Below are 16418 nucleotides of genomic sequence, written 5' to 3'. Positions count from 1 at the left end.
TTGATTATCTTGCGTGTTGGTTAGATGTTAAACAAAACAAGTTAGTTAGTTAGTTAGTTAGTTAAACAAAACAAGTTAGTTAGTTAGTTAGTTAGTTAGTTAGTTAGTTAGTTAGTTAGTTAGTTAGTTAGTTAGTTAGTTAGTTAGTTAGTTAGTTAGTTAGTTAGGAAAGTTAAGTATAAACCATCACTAATCATTTTACTTGGGCACTGACTTTGAATAAAAATGTACAAGTAATAAGAAAACATGACTTTTAATTTGAAAGAAAATACTACAAAAAAACAAAAATAGTTTGGTTCTGGACAAATAAATCAAGACTGTTTTGTTACAGGTTTGACTTAAATATCAATTGGGTCATAGCTGCATTGTTAGATGATAAATGAAAAATTACCTTGACCACTCTCATTTACCCAAAACAGAAAAAAAACAAAATAAGAAATTGTTTCAGGTTATGTGGATTTGTGACCGAAGCGTCTAAACGTAAACCTCGGTTTCCTCTCATTTATTTCACGGCACATTTGTTTCCTCACTAGACCCCTGCATACTTAAAAAAATCCTTCTGGGATATTGGCTGGTCAAGTGGCTCAGCCTTTTAGCAGCTGTCTGTGTCAGCAGCATGCAGCATACTCAGAGCCCCGGTGCTGTGTGTGCAAATAGAAACCCGAGGGGACTCGAGCTTTAAAAACATTACAGTAACTGCAGCAGTTGTTAACTGCTGGTAAAGACAGGCAGAGAGCTTTTCAGACACACAGTGGATCATGGGATGAGCTCAGAATGAAAGGAGTCTCACTTTTTCCACCTGTTTAACAAAAACTCAAAGGCGCGGCGTGTTACTATCTTTTTTGGTTTCCTATTACACAACAACCGCTGTTGTGTCAAATGTCTTTGAGACGTTTGTGTGCTGTTGTTTTTTTCCATGGGTTATGAGATAGTGTTGTTTACAGCTGATGGAGTTTCCAAAACGCTCTCTAACTAAGATCTTGTAAGTTTAGCCCCACCGCTTAAGGCTACTCTTATAGCGTAAACTCCAGATCAACACTCTCATCCAGTTCCACCTCCTTGTTTGACACTCTTGCCAAGGCAAACACACTTGAAGAGGAAGTCAGCTGGAGATTAATGGTCAAATCGTCTAACTTCAAACTGGCTCTACATTAGCTGCTCATAATCGTTATAGTGCTGCATTTTCTTCATTCAAAGTTCAATTGAAGTTCAAGCCAGCTTTTGATAAACACTGTCCTGTTGTTTTTTTTCCTTATTTATTTTGGCACGTAGCAGAGCTGCTGGCACTGTCGGATGCTGGGTAGTGTGCTGTACACGCAGTTCCCCAGAGGGAGGCTGGTGGGAGGAATTCAGCAGAGCTCAAAAAGGGAGTGGCACCGGGAGCTGCACATTCCAAAGACCCTCTGACAGAAGCAAGGAATGCTGACGCCGGACCTTGTCACATGGCTTTCAGAAAACCTGGATGCATTTCCTAATTCAGGTTTGGAGGCAGACAAAACATCGCTGATTGGAATTAAGGTCAACAAAGGCTACTGTACGCTCCCTTCACAGAAAATATTTCCAACGTCTGATCAAACTCCATGCAATTTTGGACTAATCATAACAACAACACACATTCAAACAAATTATATTCATGTTAAAAACTCTGTTTACCATCCCATTATCATTAATTTGCATCAAACAGCTTAGGGCACTTCTTTTGTACTCTTATCTGGCAGCAAAACTCTAAATTGTTTCACCTTTCTGAACTATGCTGTTAACTGTTACAACTGCTACTGACAAAATAATTTCAAGCAGCATTTTTGTGATAAAAGGCTGACATTCATTAAAAAAAGAGGTGATATGCGAGATTAAGGGCAAAAATGATCAAACTAACTTCACCACAAAATGTACAATGTTTCCAAATTACATCAAATGTTTGGCATGTAGTGCAGATGTGCTGTCAAACACCTCTTACAGTTCCTGATAATCTCTGACTGTCATCTGGGAGTATTTATATGGACAGGATTAAAACAGAAGAGAGGTACACTGTTGGGATTATGGTCTCCCATGTCACCCGCTGGATTCTGAACAGTAAAAACAAAGCCTGAAGTGTCACGAAAAATGCATTTTGTGGTTAAAAATCAGTGTTATTAAAGATTTTATTGACTCATGATGACACGACTAGGCTTTTTTGCTAGAGAAACAAACTGATTTTTCCTGAGTTTCTTCTTCGGGATGTCTTAATGTTCAGCATTTGGACAGGAGAGTCACCTGAGATCGATTTACCTTAGCAGGCAGCCCCCAGTGGTCGTTTGAAGAACATGGCCTGTTTGCACTTCTGCAACACCCTTATCTCTTTCCAAGAAAAGGCTGCGTATTTGTTCCTCACGCCCAAAGGGGAATTGTTTTTCTATGAATCAAGTTTCCTGAAAATCTGGTACTATGAATTAGAAAATGACAACACAAATACAACTACAAGCTTCACAGCCAATGACCAAATTAGGCAATAACATTCTTCAGGGATTCAGAGTGATCCTTGTCTCATTTTTTTTTCGTAATAAAGTTTATGAAAAATTACAAAAGCACAATTATTTTTTTTAGAAGTAACATATAGAGCTATTTCATTTACACAGTTAGCCGGTCCAGATTTTTTGTGTGTGCCGTGTTCTCTCTACAAATACAGTGATGTACAGTTTTTGTGAAATAAAAAGACAAATTTCTGTAAGTTTTTGGAACAGTGTTGTGTATGAAAACAATAGCATACGCTCAAAAACCAGAGATGTTTTATCTGGAGGTACCTTTATGGGGCTGCAATGTGGCGTAGTGGTCGGCACTCTTGTTTCACAGCGAGAAGGTTCTGAATACCGGCCAGGTTCTTTCTGTGAGGAGTTTGTATGTTCTCCTGGCTACCTCCCACAGGAAGCCCACGAGACTTGCTTCATAAGTTCATTGGTGTCACTTGAAATTGGCACTTTGGTGTGAATGGTCTCCATGTTGCCATGCCATGGACTGGCAAATTGGCTGGGTCAGTGTCGTCTTCACTCTTCAGTAGGGTAGGCTCCAGCAATGCAGTGATTAGGACTACAGCAGAATTAGAAAATGGATGGATAGATGGTACCTTTGTGATCATGCAATGCTGCCTGGAGGTCCTATATGGTAGCCAAAGATGCCAGTAGAAGTCGAAGTTGTTTAGATCAGTGTTTTTCAACCAGTGTGCCGCGGAACACTAGTGTGCCGTGGGAGATGGTCAAGTGTGCCGTGGGAAATTGCCCTCATTAACTGATCAAAAACATTTCCCATCTCCAGGATTCAGCTCTGTGTTCATCCAAACAGGCCCTGATAAAACACTGAGGAGTTAGGAATATAAAAGATCGTAAAATTCTTTTTCTTTGCGTTTATTTTATTTTATTAAAGACATTTTAATAAGAATGACGCGATTCAGCTGCACCTTCGGCTGTATTTGGGAAAAGTCCCGTCCCTTTGACTGTCTCCACCAATCATTCTTGAGGGGCTTAATCACATGTAATCGGTCTGACCAATCAGAAGTGCTTAAAGTCTTCACTTCCTTGTCCCGATTTAGCTCGTAAAGTCGCTCAGTTCTAACAAAAATACCAGCTAAAGCTCGTCTTTAGCGGTGTAGCTTTCCACAGAATCCGGTGTCAGACCGTGGAACAAGTGAACAAAACAATGAAGCTCCGAAAACCGATCTCCGGCCGTTTTATGCACTACATCTCCCATGATGCATTGGGTTGTGAGAGTGACAGCGCATAAGGAGATCTGTTGTTAAACGTCTTGAAACCAACGAACACACTTCAAACTGTTTTTAAATCTTCTAACTTAACTTTTATTGCATCTTTTAGAAAAAAACAGCTGCAGTTTCCAGCTTTTTCTGACACAATTATCTCAAAAATGCATGTGAGATTGTGGAGGGGCTGTAGATCAATACAGACTATGAGTTTCTCCTTCTTTTTTTTAATTTTTGGATGCTGGTGTGCCGCGGGATTTTTTTTAAGGTTAAAGTGTGCCGTGGCTCAGAAAAGGTTGAAAAACGCTGGTTTAGATAATCCAAGACTTAGTTGGAAATCTTTTGGCTGTTGAATCGACAACAAACTGAGAAATCAACTGTGTGGACATACAGTAAAGAAATTAAAATGACCTTTAAGTCAACATATGACAAGGAAATTAGCTAAATAAAATAATAATACTTCTGAACATTTATTCATAGAAATAAAGACTTGTATGTCGACATTTCGTTATTGTAATTTGTAAAACAAATGTTAAGTTTCCAATTGTATCAAAGCACTTTAATAGATTCTCCCATCACAGAGCGTTTACATTCAGATTTGCTTAATTGTCCCTAGCAGGAAATTGTGTAATTGCCAGCTGCTTCTTCAAATAAACAAAGATATACAATATAGTGATTATCACTTGAAAAATATTTCAGCAAAGACAAACAAGCATTACCTGTTTAATTTATATTGCATAGATTCAGAGAATCTATGCAAGAGATAATTTTATGACTTTCTTCTTGTAACAGTTTGACTTTTTTCTAATAATTTTACGACTTCATTCTCTTAAAATCTTGACCGTTTTCTGATAATTTCATGACTTTTTTGCTCGTCAAATTTTAATTATATCTAATAAGTGTAATACTTTTTTCCAACTTTTTTTTAAATCTATCTTTCTTCTCTCGTGGCCAAATACTATGCCGTATATATAATTTAGGCATGTCCATACAAATATGTTTTTAGTGGTGTAAAGTTAGTGTAAGCAATTTTCAGCAAAACTACTTGCATGGGGGAAAAACAGCTTTAATAGTGTTGATATTTTAGTCAACTTAAACCATATTATGAGCTTTCTTGGAGATTATTCTTGAACGGATCCATCAGACATTTATCTTACCATTACTCCCATGGTAGATTCTGCTGTTTCAGTAGCATTTATGCAACTTTATTTGGCAACAGATACTTTGCTATGAGAGAAAATAAACACATGAACATTTAATACAATATCTTACACTTATGTTGCAGAAAAGCGAGAAAAGAAATTCTGCATAAACACACACACAGCCTAAACCTCAACAGCCAAGACCTTACAGGATGTTTTTCTTCCCCCTCACATCCTACCCACATTCATCTCTGCTAAAGAAACTACATAGTCAGCATCTTTGGGTTACTCCTTCACAGATTCAAAGGTCTTCTGACTCAGGGATGAGAACAAGCTCCGGGCAAACAGTTGGGAGTGCGGCTGGGCTGGCAGTTGACGTCCAGCCCAGAGCAGATCTGTTGAAGGATGGTCGATGTAGCCCACCATCGTCCTGAAGTGCTTGGAGGTCTGGGAAGGTTTCCACCTGAAGTTGATTGTCAGGAACTGGCCGGGGTGCTTTGATGAATCCACCAAAAGGGGTTGCGACTCTGGAAGTGACAGTGTGATAAAGGCAACTGTCATGTGCAAATGAGAACAACCACATGACATTTAACATGATGCAACTAATTAAAGACACGCATCTGACCTAAGGAGATGCTGGGAAGTCTTGTCAGATTGAAGTAAGGGCAGTATGCTGTGAGTTAGATGTTTTCTCACAGGATGTTTCTATAGCTGATTATTTAACATAAGTTAAAATATTGCTTAATACAGTGTAAAGATAAAAGTTTAAAAGTCAAAATCAAACATTTGGTGTGCATAACCTGCATTGCCTGTTCCCTAAAGCCCCACTCCGATCATCTTTTGATCTATTATCAAAGTGTTCCTCAATTACGGTTTTTGCAGTTTTTAGCCCAAATCAAAAAACTTGTTTCATTTTCTAGGACAGTTTCTGCAGACCGACAGTAGCTCATTAGAAATTCACTTCTAAGTTCTGGGCGGGACAATTAGTCCTGTCATCTATTACTGAGCTATCTGATTACATGCTCTCCCGCTAACTTACAACCCCTCACACCCCAAACTTACATTGCAGGTACAACAAAAATGGTGAGAAAGAAATGCAATTTTAATCTTAATTTTCTTTATATATGTCCTCAATCATGAGAAAATGCCACAAGAGCATGTTAAAAAACACAATTCTAATTCATATCTCCACTTAGTCAGATATGCTCTTGACTTCCAGAGGAAAAAAAGAAGTTGTCCAGTCAAAATATTTTTGAGTGGTTAAAAAACTACAATCCCGGAGCCCCATTTTGTATCCCTGAAAAGCCCCAAATGTCCTCTGTAGATACCATAAGGAGATCATTTAATATGATGCATTGAGAGAAATTAGAGGACAAATTTACATTGTTGGTATAGTCAGGAAGATAAAATCTTGTTAATTAAAGCAACAAATTTGTCTACTTTGAGCTAGTACTTGGATGCGCTGCATAATAATAAAAATAAAATCTTTCTTCAAAAGCACACAAACCGAGTACTATGAAAGTGCACTTGAGGTAAATAGTTTGTTTGGTTCTGATACTTTGATTAAACATTGATTTAAAATGAGCAATGAACTAAGATTCCAACTGATGCGGTTTTCTTTGTTGGTCTTTCATCCTCCAAAACTTTAAAAAATTCCATATTTTATTCTATACCTTGTAGTCCTTACATGTTTTTCCCCCGGTTTTTAAAAATATATATTTTTGTCTGCCAAAGCAAAAGCAACTTCTGCTGTCAAACAGTGAGCCCTCTTTGTGGTGATGCTAATGAATAGTTGCATAATTAGCACCATAGGTCCATCCAACCATGCCCGGCTCAAAGCAGAACAATCAAAATAAAACAAACTGGAGGTCTGAATGCTTAGATATGTCCTCATTAAATCAGATTCCCTCAAAGTTTTCATATTAACTCTAACACGAACATATTCATATCTTGCAGCCTCGAAGGACTCCCTTGCTACCATTTATGCAGTTCATTCTCAAGTACTGTCATGCCATGTATGCCGTTTTTACCTGTTGAAGCTCTTGTATCCTGGACATTCTGCTTGAGGCTTTGTGTGAGGCATTCGGGTAATTAGTGTGTCAGCCAATGCTGGGTCGTTGATAATGGCCTGCTCCCAGGGTGAGCGGTATGACTTCGGCACAGCTGTACTGTTAAACTTCTCTGGAGGGATGTCTTTCAAAGGACCTCCATATCCTGGATGAGTTATATAGCATAGATGCATAGATGTGAATGGGTGCCATGGTGGCAAAAAATAAACAAGTATTACTTAAATGTTTTGTTTCCTTTTTTTCCTTTTCCATTGAAGAAATGAGGTTTCTCTGTGGATCACAGCAGGTCAGTAAGTATTAAAGGCCTTGTACGATCATCTTTTGATCTATTTTAAAAGCGTTCTCATTAGTCTTTTAATTATGATTATTAAATTTTAGCCAAAAACTAAAAACCTGTGTCACTATAGGACAACAATATGCCACAAATATGCTTTTTTTCAAACAGCATTTTTGTTGCCTGCTCCTGATTCACGAGGATAAATACTCAGAAATGCAACTTTGAGCTTAACTGTCTTTATACATGTCCTCCAATCATCAGGAAAAACCACAAAAATATGTTAAAAGGACCTAAAACATGATTTTCATTGGCATGGAACTTTTGTGACCAAACAGATCAAAGGACATTTCCATGCTGTGTGTGTTTATGCCTTTATAGATGTCCACACACTGTGCGTTCAGATGGGAGAGGCCTATCCAAACCACTATCCTTCAAACACAGCCCTTCTCTCTGGGGGGCTTTCAAACTCAGCCATTACATAACATGGGGTGTACTGTCACAGCCCAAAGTTTCACAATGAACAATCCCCCTTCCTGAGTTTATGCTTTGCTCTGAGGAGGAAGCTGGAGAAACCAAACAAAAGAAAAGTTTACAGTATTTTTTTTTTTTTTGAGGGGGAAATGGTAGAAAAATGTACTGTAATATAGTTTCTGTGGCTGAAAAAATATACTGTGGCTTAATCAGAAACGTCAACTAAACAACCAGCTTTGTGAGAAGATTAAAGCGGACCCTGAAGGATGACAAAAACAACATTTTACACCCTTAAACACATTTTTCTAAAGATCAGGATTGAGAGGTTGGTTAAAACTGTATTAATTTCTATTGAAGTGATATCATTTAGAAAACAAAGGAGGAAGAAATAATACATAAAGACATGGGAATGTACTAAAGTACTATAGGTTTCATATCATCAGAACAAAGTTTTCAGAAAAAAGTGTGTAAATAAAAAAAGTTGATGGTATCAGTAGCCCAAGAGGAAAACAGGAAACACATCCTGCGCGTAAACTCAACAAATGGTGCACATGTCTGATTAGAACAAGAAGAGTTGGGGAAAAAAGTGGGATACAGGGGTAAAAAAACAAAGGAGTGCCATGAACATCGAGGACAAAAAAACAAAGAGGCAGAACTTAACTTGTAATATATTTTTTTTCTGTAGCCGCTTTCAGGCAAAGAATGTATTTTTGTGTGTGATCAAAGCAGTACAAACAGTCCAGTGCAGATGGATCCTTATCAAAATGTCACATACTTTGAGCCCAGCAGGGGAAAAGCTGCTGTGCAGATTCAGTGCTGAGGAAGAAAACTATTTAAAAAGTGTTTTTGTCAGAAAGTTTCACAAAAATCAAGTGACCTACTTTAGTTATTTTTGCTAGTATTTGTTTGTCGTGTATTTTTTACCTGGAGCAATAATGCCTGGGTTTGGTATCATTTTTGTGTCCAGTGTGTCAATTGTGACTTTATATGGTTGGTTGGTTCTAGAGTTGTCCTCGTTGCCGTTGGTGAATGTGGTAGTCTCATTCTCAGACTTAGGAATTGCGTTGTTCTGCAAAAAAAAAAGGATCAGAGAATTAGAGTTTCATGTCATGGATGCTGGTATGATGAACTAAGACGTTTCAAGCTTTTGACCCAAATTTCAGCTTGTTCAATTAGTATCTTGTTTTTTTCTGAACTATCAATGTTTACAAGCTAAGAAAAACATTTACTTATGTTTTTTAAATTCTCATTTCTATTTTCAGTCAATGTTTTGACTTTTCTAACATCAAATTTAAATTAGTGTTTGAGTCGATATAGAAAAAAGCAGAAAGATTTGGAATGGAAAAGTTGAAAACAATAAAAGGCTTTTGCTGCCCTTGCTGCTCAATGGAGAGAGAGTTGTGAGTTTTTATTCATGACTTATCAGTTTACAATTATAGCATTAGTATTTTGTTGCTACGGGTATATAATGCAAAAAGAGAAGAAGAAGAAAGAAAAACAGATCAGTCTGGAGCCTGAACTTTTACCATAAAACAATAATTTCACACAGTACTTTGTCTTTAAAGGGATCCAGTCATGGTAAAAAAATAAATAATCTTCTACTACAACTACATTATATTTTGAAAAAGAGAAAAAGCTAAGCTTTAGAGTCTAAAAGCACTTAGAAAATATTTTTTACTGACACGGACATAAGTTTTTGGTATTTTCCCATGAACTGCTGATACTCATTCAGATATATTTTGCACCTCAGACTGTTGCTATTTCACAATCTTTTTGAACTGGAAAATGTTTCTGGAACGAACTTAGAGGCAGGAACCCCCCCCCCCAATTCCATCCTTACGTCTCAAAGACTTTTGTGGGCCGGGGTGACATGTGCTGCAGCCGGGCTTTCATGCTTCTGGAAGATTTGTGTTATGATTTATACCCAGACTTCCTCGGGAAATGTTGACAACTTGAAACAAAATCTTTCTATCGGCCGGAGCAATAAATAAACTGAGATATATGAGTCTTTTCCACTTCAAAGATGAGGGCTGGGGGGTGTGGGGGGGGGGGGGGGGGGATTTTCCAGAGTGAAATAATTGCTTTATCTATGGACTTGAAAAGGGCAGCGAGCAGGGCTACCACACAGCCAGACGAAGACACGTTTAAAGAGTGGAGCAAATTAATTATGGGAAAAAAGAAGATAAACCTGGTTTAGCTTGATTAAAACTTTGCAGAGAGCCTCGGACAATGAATTGCTTTATCCGTGAGCAGGTCAGAAATCTGCTGCAGGCGGGAAGAAAAAGCTGAGTTGGCGCCGTGCCCGTGGATACACAAAGGGACATTAATAAAGCTGATTATGACCTACTGGAGGACTTTTTCTGCTAAAGTTATATACTGCTTTGGCATGTAAACACTTCAAGTGCTTAATCACTACACTGCACTCACTCTGTCACGACGGGAGTATGGGATTTTCAAGTGGAGGCGGGTCCAAAAAGGCAGAAGAAAACTGTGCTGCGATAATGAAAGCAGTCACCGGGTTTAAGTAAATGTGAGTGTCTCAAAGCTTTGCAATAACATAGTTTTATTTGTTGGTGAATACATTTTCCAATATCTTATGAGAGTCTGCTAATTAAAATTTTGTTGTAAGCATTAACTTATTTTCTTCACAATAAAGCGCACTCAAACACCCTAACATTTCTTTTAAAAAACAAGAGTGCGTCGAAATATGGAAAAATTCTGGTTCTCGTCACTGATGTTGAAGCTATTTTGAGAGGAACATGGCACTCTGTCAAAATGTCAGTCTGTTTTTATGGGTTGTAAATACACTAACGCAGCTACCGAGTAGGGGTTTTGGACTGTCATTTTTGTTTTTTTTTACTAACAAGTTTGGGAGTTAGCATAGTCACAAAAACATTTTTTTATGCTGTGTTGGCCTGTTTTTAACGTGTTGCAAAAAATGTAAGGAGTTACAAGTATTGCTAATATGATTATGTGACTAACATGTAGCAGTGTCGGACTGTTTTTTCTTTATGTATTACTAACAACTTTGGGAGTTAGCATTGTCACAGTAACGATTGTTTTCATGCGGTATCAGTCTGGTTTTTAACGATTTGGGAATAAAGGTTGGGTGTTTTTTAAACACGTTAACGTGGAAAATGCTTAGCGATGTAGTCACAGTGACGTTTGTGTTATCAGTCTGTTGTTTTTTCGTGTTGCAAAAAAGTTTGGGAGCTACAGGTATTATAAAGATGCTAGTGTGGCTAACACCGCTAATGCTTCTAAAATCACTAACGTGTAGTGCGGGGGAGCTCCTTACGTCGCGACCCATCAAAGATAAATAAACAAAAAAATATATTTTTAAAACATCCGTCAGCAAATTGTCATCCTTACTGTGAAATACATCACTTGATTGACATGCAGAACAACCAATCAAACATCCTCTGAAAAAGGGGTGCCCAAGTCCTGGCCTCGAGGGCCGGTGTCCTACATGTTTTCCAACCATCTTGCCATTGAAGCTCCTAAACACACCTGATCCAGTTAATCAACAACAGATAAGGCAGGGTTTCTGGAAAGCCAGCAGGAGGCCAGTCCTCGAGGCCTGGATTTGGGCACCCCTGAAGTCTAAAAAATTAAGTTTCTGTATTTTACTACAGTAATTTATTTTTTCTTCTCTCTCCCAGCGCCAGGTCCCAGGCAAAGGACCGGGTATTTAAGCCCGGGCCGGCCCGCGTGCCTCCTCAACTTTGAGACAGAGACGCCCGATTTGACGCAGCCGCCCTGCCACGGCGCTTGCTACCAGGTGACCTTGGTGCGCATATGTATACATACGGTACGAACATACATACATACATACATACATACATATATATTTATATATATAGTAGGTGTTATTTGTAATTTCCATTTGTGAGCTTTTAGACTTACTTGCACACCCCTAAAAAAACAGTATTTGATCACAGTGCAGAGTTCTTACATTTAATTGCATGTTGTTTTGATTGTGGACATTCTCAAAAGTGTACTTTTCTGAGCGTCTCTGGCGCAGTTTGAAGAGTCGGGACCCACGGTTGGAGGCAAGGGAAAGCTCCTCGAGCATGATGTCTTTGGGCACGCTCATTTTCTTCCCAAGATCCATCGAAAACTCTTAGGAGAAAACAAGGGACACAACACTTAAGATTATTGTCACATTTGCGATCTTTGACAACACTGATTTGTTTTCCTTAGTGCTGCAATCTCATCTATCAAGCCTTAATGATTACAAATTATTTTCCCACCAAAAAATAAATAAAATATTTCCTAAAGTTAAGAAAAAAGCCTACTGCAAGGACTGCTGATGCCGCAGTGCTGCCATCATGATGAACGAGGAAATATCTTCCCCTTCAAATCAAATCACACCCACTGCATGTTTTGTGGTTTGCTCCTGATGTGAGCTACAGCATGCTGATCATAGAGATGTCACAGGCCTACATCCAAATTTGAGATGCATAATTTGCCATGATATCTTTCAGCTGCCGGTAGTCTTCAGACCCCTGCCTATATTCCAGAGCAACACAGTTGTCCCAGCCTGAAAATAGCATCTTCAAAGGACAACGACAAAGGGATTAGTTTTCTACAGTACAGTGCAAACTCTTTCATACTTGCAAAGATTGAAAACCTTGTTTTTGGACATTCAACATGTTTTACCAGGTTGCTCTACACCTTTCCGAGCTTTTCACAATATCAGTAAAGTTGAAAAGGATTTCCTCTTCTAAGAACTAGAATCTAGAAATAAGGAAAAATGTGTCAAAATCCTTTTGCTCCAAACTCCTGACAAGAGAAAAACTTGATTTATGACTAAGAAAACTCAAATTACACTGACATTTTTTGGTTAATTTTTAACGATATTATTGGAAAGTTCAACAAATGTTGGACTGGCATTCATTGTCATTACTTTGGAAAACAAAAATGTACATTTAAAATCCAAGAATAAGTGATAGTTTTAGATTTTATGAGGAATTATTAAAATGGGCCAACTTGTACCAAGACTGCATTGACATTTTGCTCACATTGTGTTCTAAAAGGATTCATTTACACTTATTGCACAATTTTTGTGATCAAAATGAACTACACTTAGTTACATAAAAACCTGAAAACATAAATAATTGAAATAAATTGTCCTAAGAGTGGCAAAAAATACTAATTTTTGAATACCTGAGTGGAACTCATTTTTTCTGGATTTTGATATCTTGTTATGGGATTTCTTGTTGAGTAAAAATGACTTGCTTCATGCACAGATCATTTATACTTTCTAGAGATTTTCTTCTTAACCCGTGTTCTATCTTATGACCCCCCTTTACATTCCTACCATGACAAAGGTGGATAAAGGTGGAAAGATTTCATGTAATCCATGGACACCAGTGAAAATCACAAATCATTGAAGAAAAAAGGTTTATTGCACTGTCTAGTGGGTCCAGATGACCCAACTCCCAATGTTAAATTGCCTAGGATAGCACAAGGGTTAAGATTAGTCTACTTTTCCTATTTTTAGGCTACATTTTTTTGCAGTGTAGTAATTTACTTATTCATAGTCACTGTGGGGAGGGGCTGGCAACTGCTGCCCTCCATGAGGGGGGTCATTTGAATGTGTGACCAATAGGGTGAGACCGGGTTTAGCACAAAATCACGTTTACACTAAAAAAAGCGTCAATGTGTTGCATGACTTTTATATGACATTCAATTTTTGTTAAGGATAAAAACCATGAATATGTGGTCCTTGGGGTGACAAGGAAGTGAGGGGAGATGATGTTGTGACGTACCATCCTGAGCATGCACCTCCCTGCAGATTGCTGCCGCCTGCATTTTCCTTTCCCTTGTTGTCATGGTGGTGAACCGAGACATAGCTACCCTTGAAGCCTGGAATCACAGGAGACACATCAGAACAAGCTGTTCAGATAAATAATGAAAGGAAAAATAATGCAAGCCAGCACCACTACTTTTGGCTGTCAGATGGCTACACGCCACAATCACAAAGACCCACCAGAGCAGGGAGAATTTATTGGGGCACTGAAAAGGGCAAAGTTAGCACATCCCTTTAAATAACCTTGGGCTGTTAAACTTTGAGCACATGTGAGCTGTGTCAGGACTCTGGGAATCAATATATTTGAAATTGCCCAACTGGGCTGAAAGACCCAAAACAAAAAGAATGTTGGACAGTGGAAAAATGGAGGAATGGTACGTTTTTAACAACATAACACCATATTAAATCCTAAATGCTTTTCCTTATGGTTTCTTTATGGAACAAAGGCAAAGATAAGTTAGAGCAGAAGTTTACTATCTTAATTTGTGACCATTATTTGACTTATTTTTTATTTTACAACTTTTAGGTAACACAGTGCTATTCAGTATTTTACACTAAAAGCCCAAACATGAACAGATACATATCTACTAGGCAGAAAGCTTTGGATTTATCATGTAGTGGAAACTTCCATGGAACTGAAGGCAAAAAAAAAAAAAAAGAAGGAAAAAATGCCCCTGCAGAAGTAGACAGCACACCTGTGGAGAAGCCCAAGTGATGCTTACCTGTCCTGAAGGACCTTCAGGGGGTAATCTCAAGTTGTTCCGGTCTCCTCCGGCTGGTTAGTTGGAAAGGTGAGAGGCAAGAGGGGCCAGAGTCATCTGTGTGATTGCCTGCCGTCACAGACGTAGAAGCTATTTCGTGGGGAGGGTAGGCAGAGGGGAGCTTTGCAGCTTGACCTGAGTGACTGAGTGAGTAGGTGGGTGGGTGTCAGTTTGTCTGTTGTCATTGGTATTTAGTTCACAAGCAGAGAGGCGACTAAATTTAGAGCGCTGCCACAACTGCTCCCGTTGGCCTTCGTCTCCCGTTTGGCTGATGGCTCAGAAGTGGCCTGCGCTGGTTACAGAGCTGAAGAATGTGCAACACTGTGGAAATATCTGAGCGGTAATCTAATTTTTTTTTTTTTTTTAAAGCATAGCCATCTGACATGTGAGAAAAGAATTGAGACACAAACAAAGACTTTAAATAAACTTGAAGATTTGTTGACCACAGTGCAAAGTATTATTTACAAAAGCTTTACTGTTTGAGATGCGGTCAACACATTTTGAATAAAATGTCTTTTATTTTGACAAGGTGTTGACAAGCCTTGAAAGTCATCCTTACATGGGCTTTCTCTGTGTTAAAGTATGGCCAACACAACTCCAACTCAACTACCCAAAATGTGAGGCCACCTTGCAGTACTGCACTACAAAAACTGAATCTTGAAAAAGTAAAAAGACAATTCTTTCAAGAAAAATTGTCTTAAATTCTGTCTGGCAAGAAAAAAATCTTTTCAAGAAAGTTTTTTAATACCAAAATAATCTTAGTTTGTGAAAACTTAGGTTATTGAAAAGACTAGCAATATTAATTATTGGTAAAACCATTTTCCCACTGGCAAATATTTGGCTTATAAAATATGCCAGTGGGTTAAGAAATTTTTACTTATTTCTAAGGGGACTATTTATGCAGTGTAAACGAATGAAAAGCCAATGCAAACTAAAGATGTTATGGCAGAACGAATGAAGTAGCCTCTTCAAAAACTTCTAAACGAACATTGAAAAGTTCCCTGAGATTTTAAAAATCCTTATGCCCTGTACGCTAGTCTGACAGTCTTCCTTAAATAGTATGATCTAATTTACACTACAGTGACTACAGTGATACTAATTACTTACATTATGATCAGTTTATTTAGTACCACCTGAAAAGATCAAATTAAACGACACATTTCTAACATATATGTTTTTTATACCTTATTTATATATATATATATATATATATATATATATATATATATATATATATATATATATATATATATATATATATATATATATATATTGTCAAAGATGTATAGTAAGGATAGAGTGACTGAATGAGTATTGCTATCACTATCAGAGAGAGGATATTTGTTTATCTGTCGCTTTTATATTGTGTTTGAAATCAATTAACTAGAATAGACTAGTCTGGAGATGATAAGACTTGACTAAACTTAACTAAATTGGATGGTTGGGGTTTATCTTGTAATATTGTGTCTGTTTTTTGTTTTAAATGTAAAGCACTTCGAGTTTTGCAAGGCACGAGAAGCGTTTTTTTATAAATAAAGTTGGATTTGATTTGATTTGGTTTGATTTGATTTGAGCTCAACTGGACTGGACTGGGCACGACACAACACAACACAAAAAAGAAACTTAACCCTTGTGGGAGTTGGGTCATCTAGACTCACTAGACAGTGCTCTGAACCTTTTTTCTTCAATGATTTGTGATCTTCACTGGTGTCCATGGATTACATGAAATCTTTCTACCTTTATCCACCTTTGTCATGGTAGGAATAACACGTCAATGTAAGGGTGGGGTCATCTAAGATAGCACAAGGGTTAAACACAAACCTAAACTTAATCTAAACTAAAATAAACATTACCCAAAAATAATCATAAAGTGTTTTACAACAGAGGACAAAAAATTGAATAGATAACATCATAAAACAAAAATTACTGTACCAGCAATCACACGTTACATTTTACTTTTCTACATTTTCATTATAACTTCCAAAAATCTTCTAAACTCCTCACTTAAGTCGTTTCAGCTGTTTGGTAAATCAACATTGAGTGTAAAAATGAATGCTGCAAGTGGTTTTCCTCTGTACCAAGTACATAGCATAGCAACCAGAGTTGTTATGTAACCAACTACTCCAAAAACACATGCTTGGCCACAAAGAAACAGC

At 37.8% G+C, this 16418-nt stretch overlaps 1 protein-coding gene across 1 annotated transcript; it reads right to left on the bottom strand.

Annotated features, from left to right (window-relative positions):
• Positions 1-4777: 4777 nt before the first annotated feature.
• On the bottom strand, positions 4778-14431 carry myoz2a (myozenin 2a). Its single transcript, XM_023966278.2, has 6 exons — positions 14224-14431; positions 13461-13557; positions 11642-11808; positions 8611-8755; positions 6900-7083; positions 4778-5396 (listed from the first exon to the last, which is right to left on the bottom strand). The coding sequence occupies exons 2-6, from the start codon at positions 13540-13542 to the stop codon at positions 5171-5173; spliced, it is 804 nt and encodes a 267-aa protein (XP_023822046.1). The 5' UTR covers positions 13543-13557; positions 14224-14431; the 3' UTR covers positions 4778-5170.
• Positions 14432-16418: the final 1987 nt, after the last annotated feature.

Source organism: Oryzias latipes, chromosome 18, assembly GCF_053564925.1.
Source record: "Oryzias latipes strain Hd-rR chromosome 18, Olatipes_Hd-rR_3.1".
Lineage (NCBI taxonomy): Eukaryota > Metazoa > Chordata > Actinopteri > Beloniformes > Adrianichthyidae > Oryzias > Oryzias latipes.
Note: the sequence above shows the minus strand (reverse complement) of the source record. Positions and strands in the feature narration are given on the sequence as shown.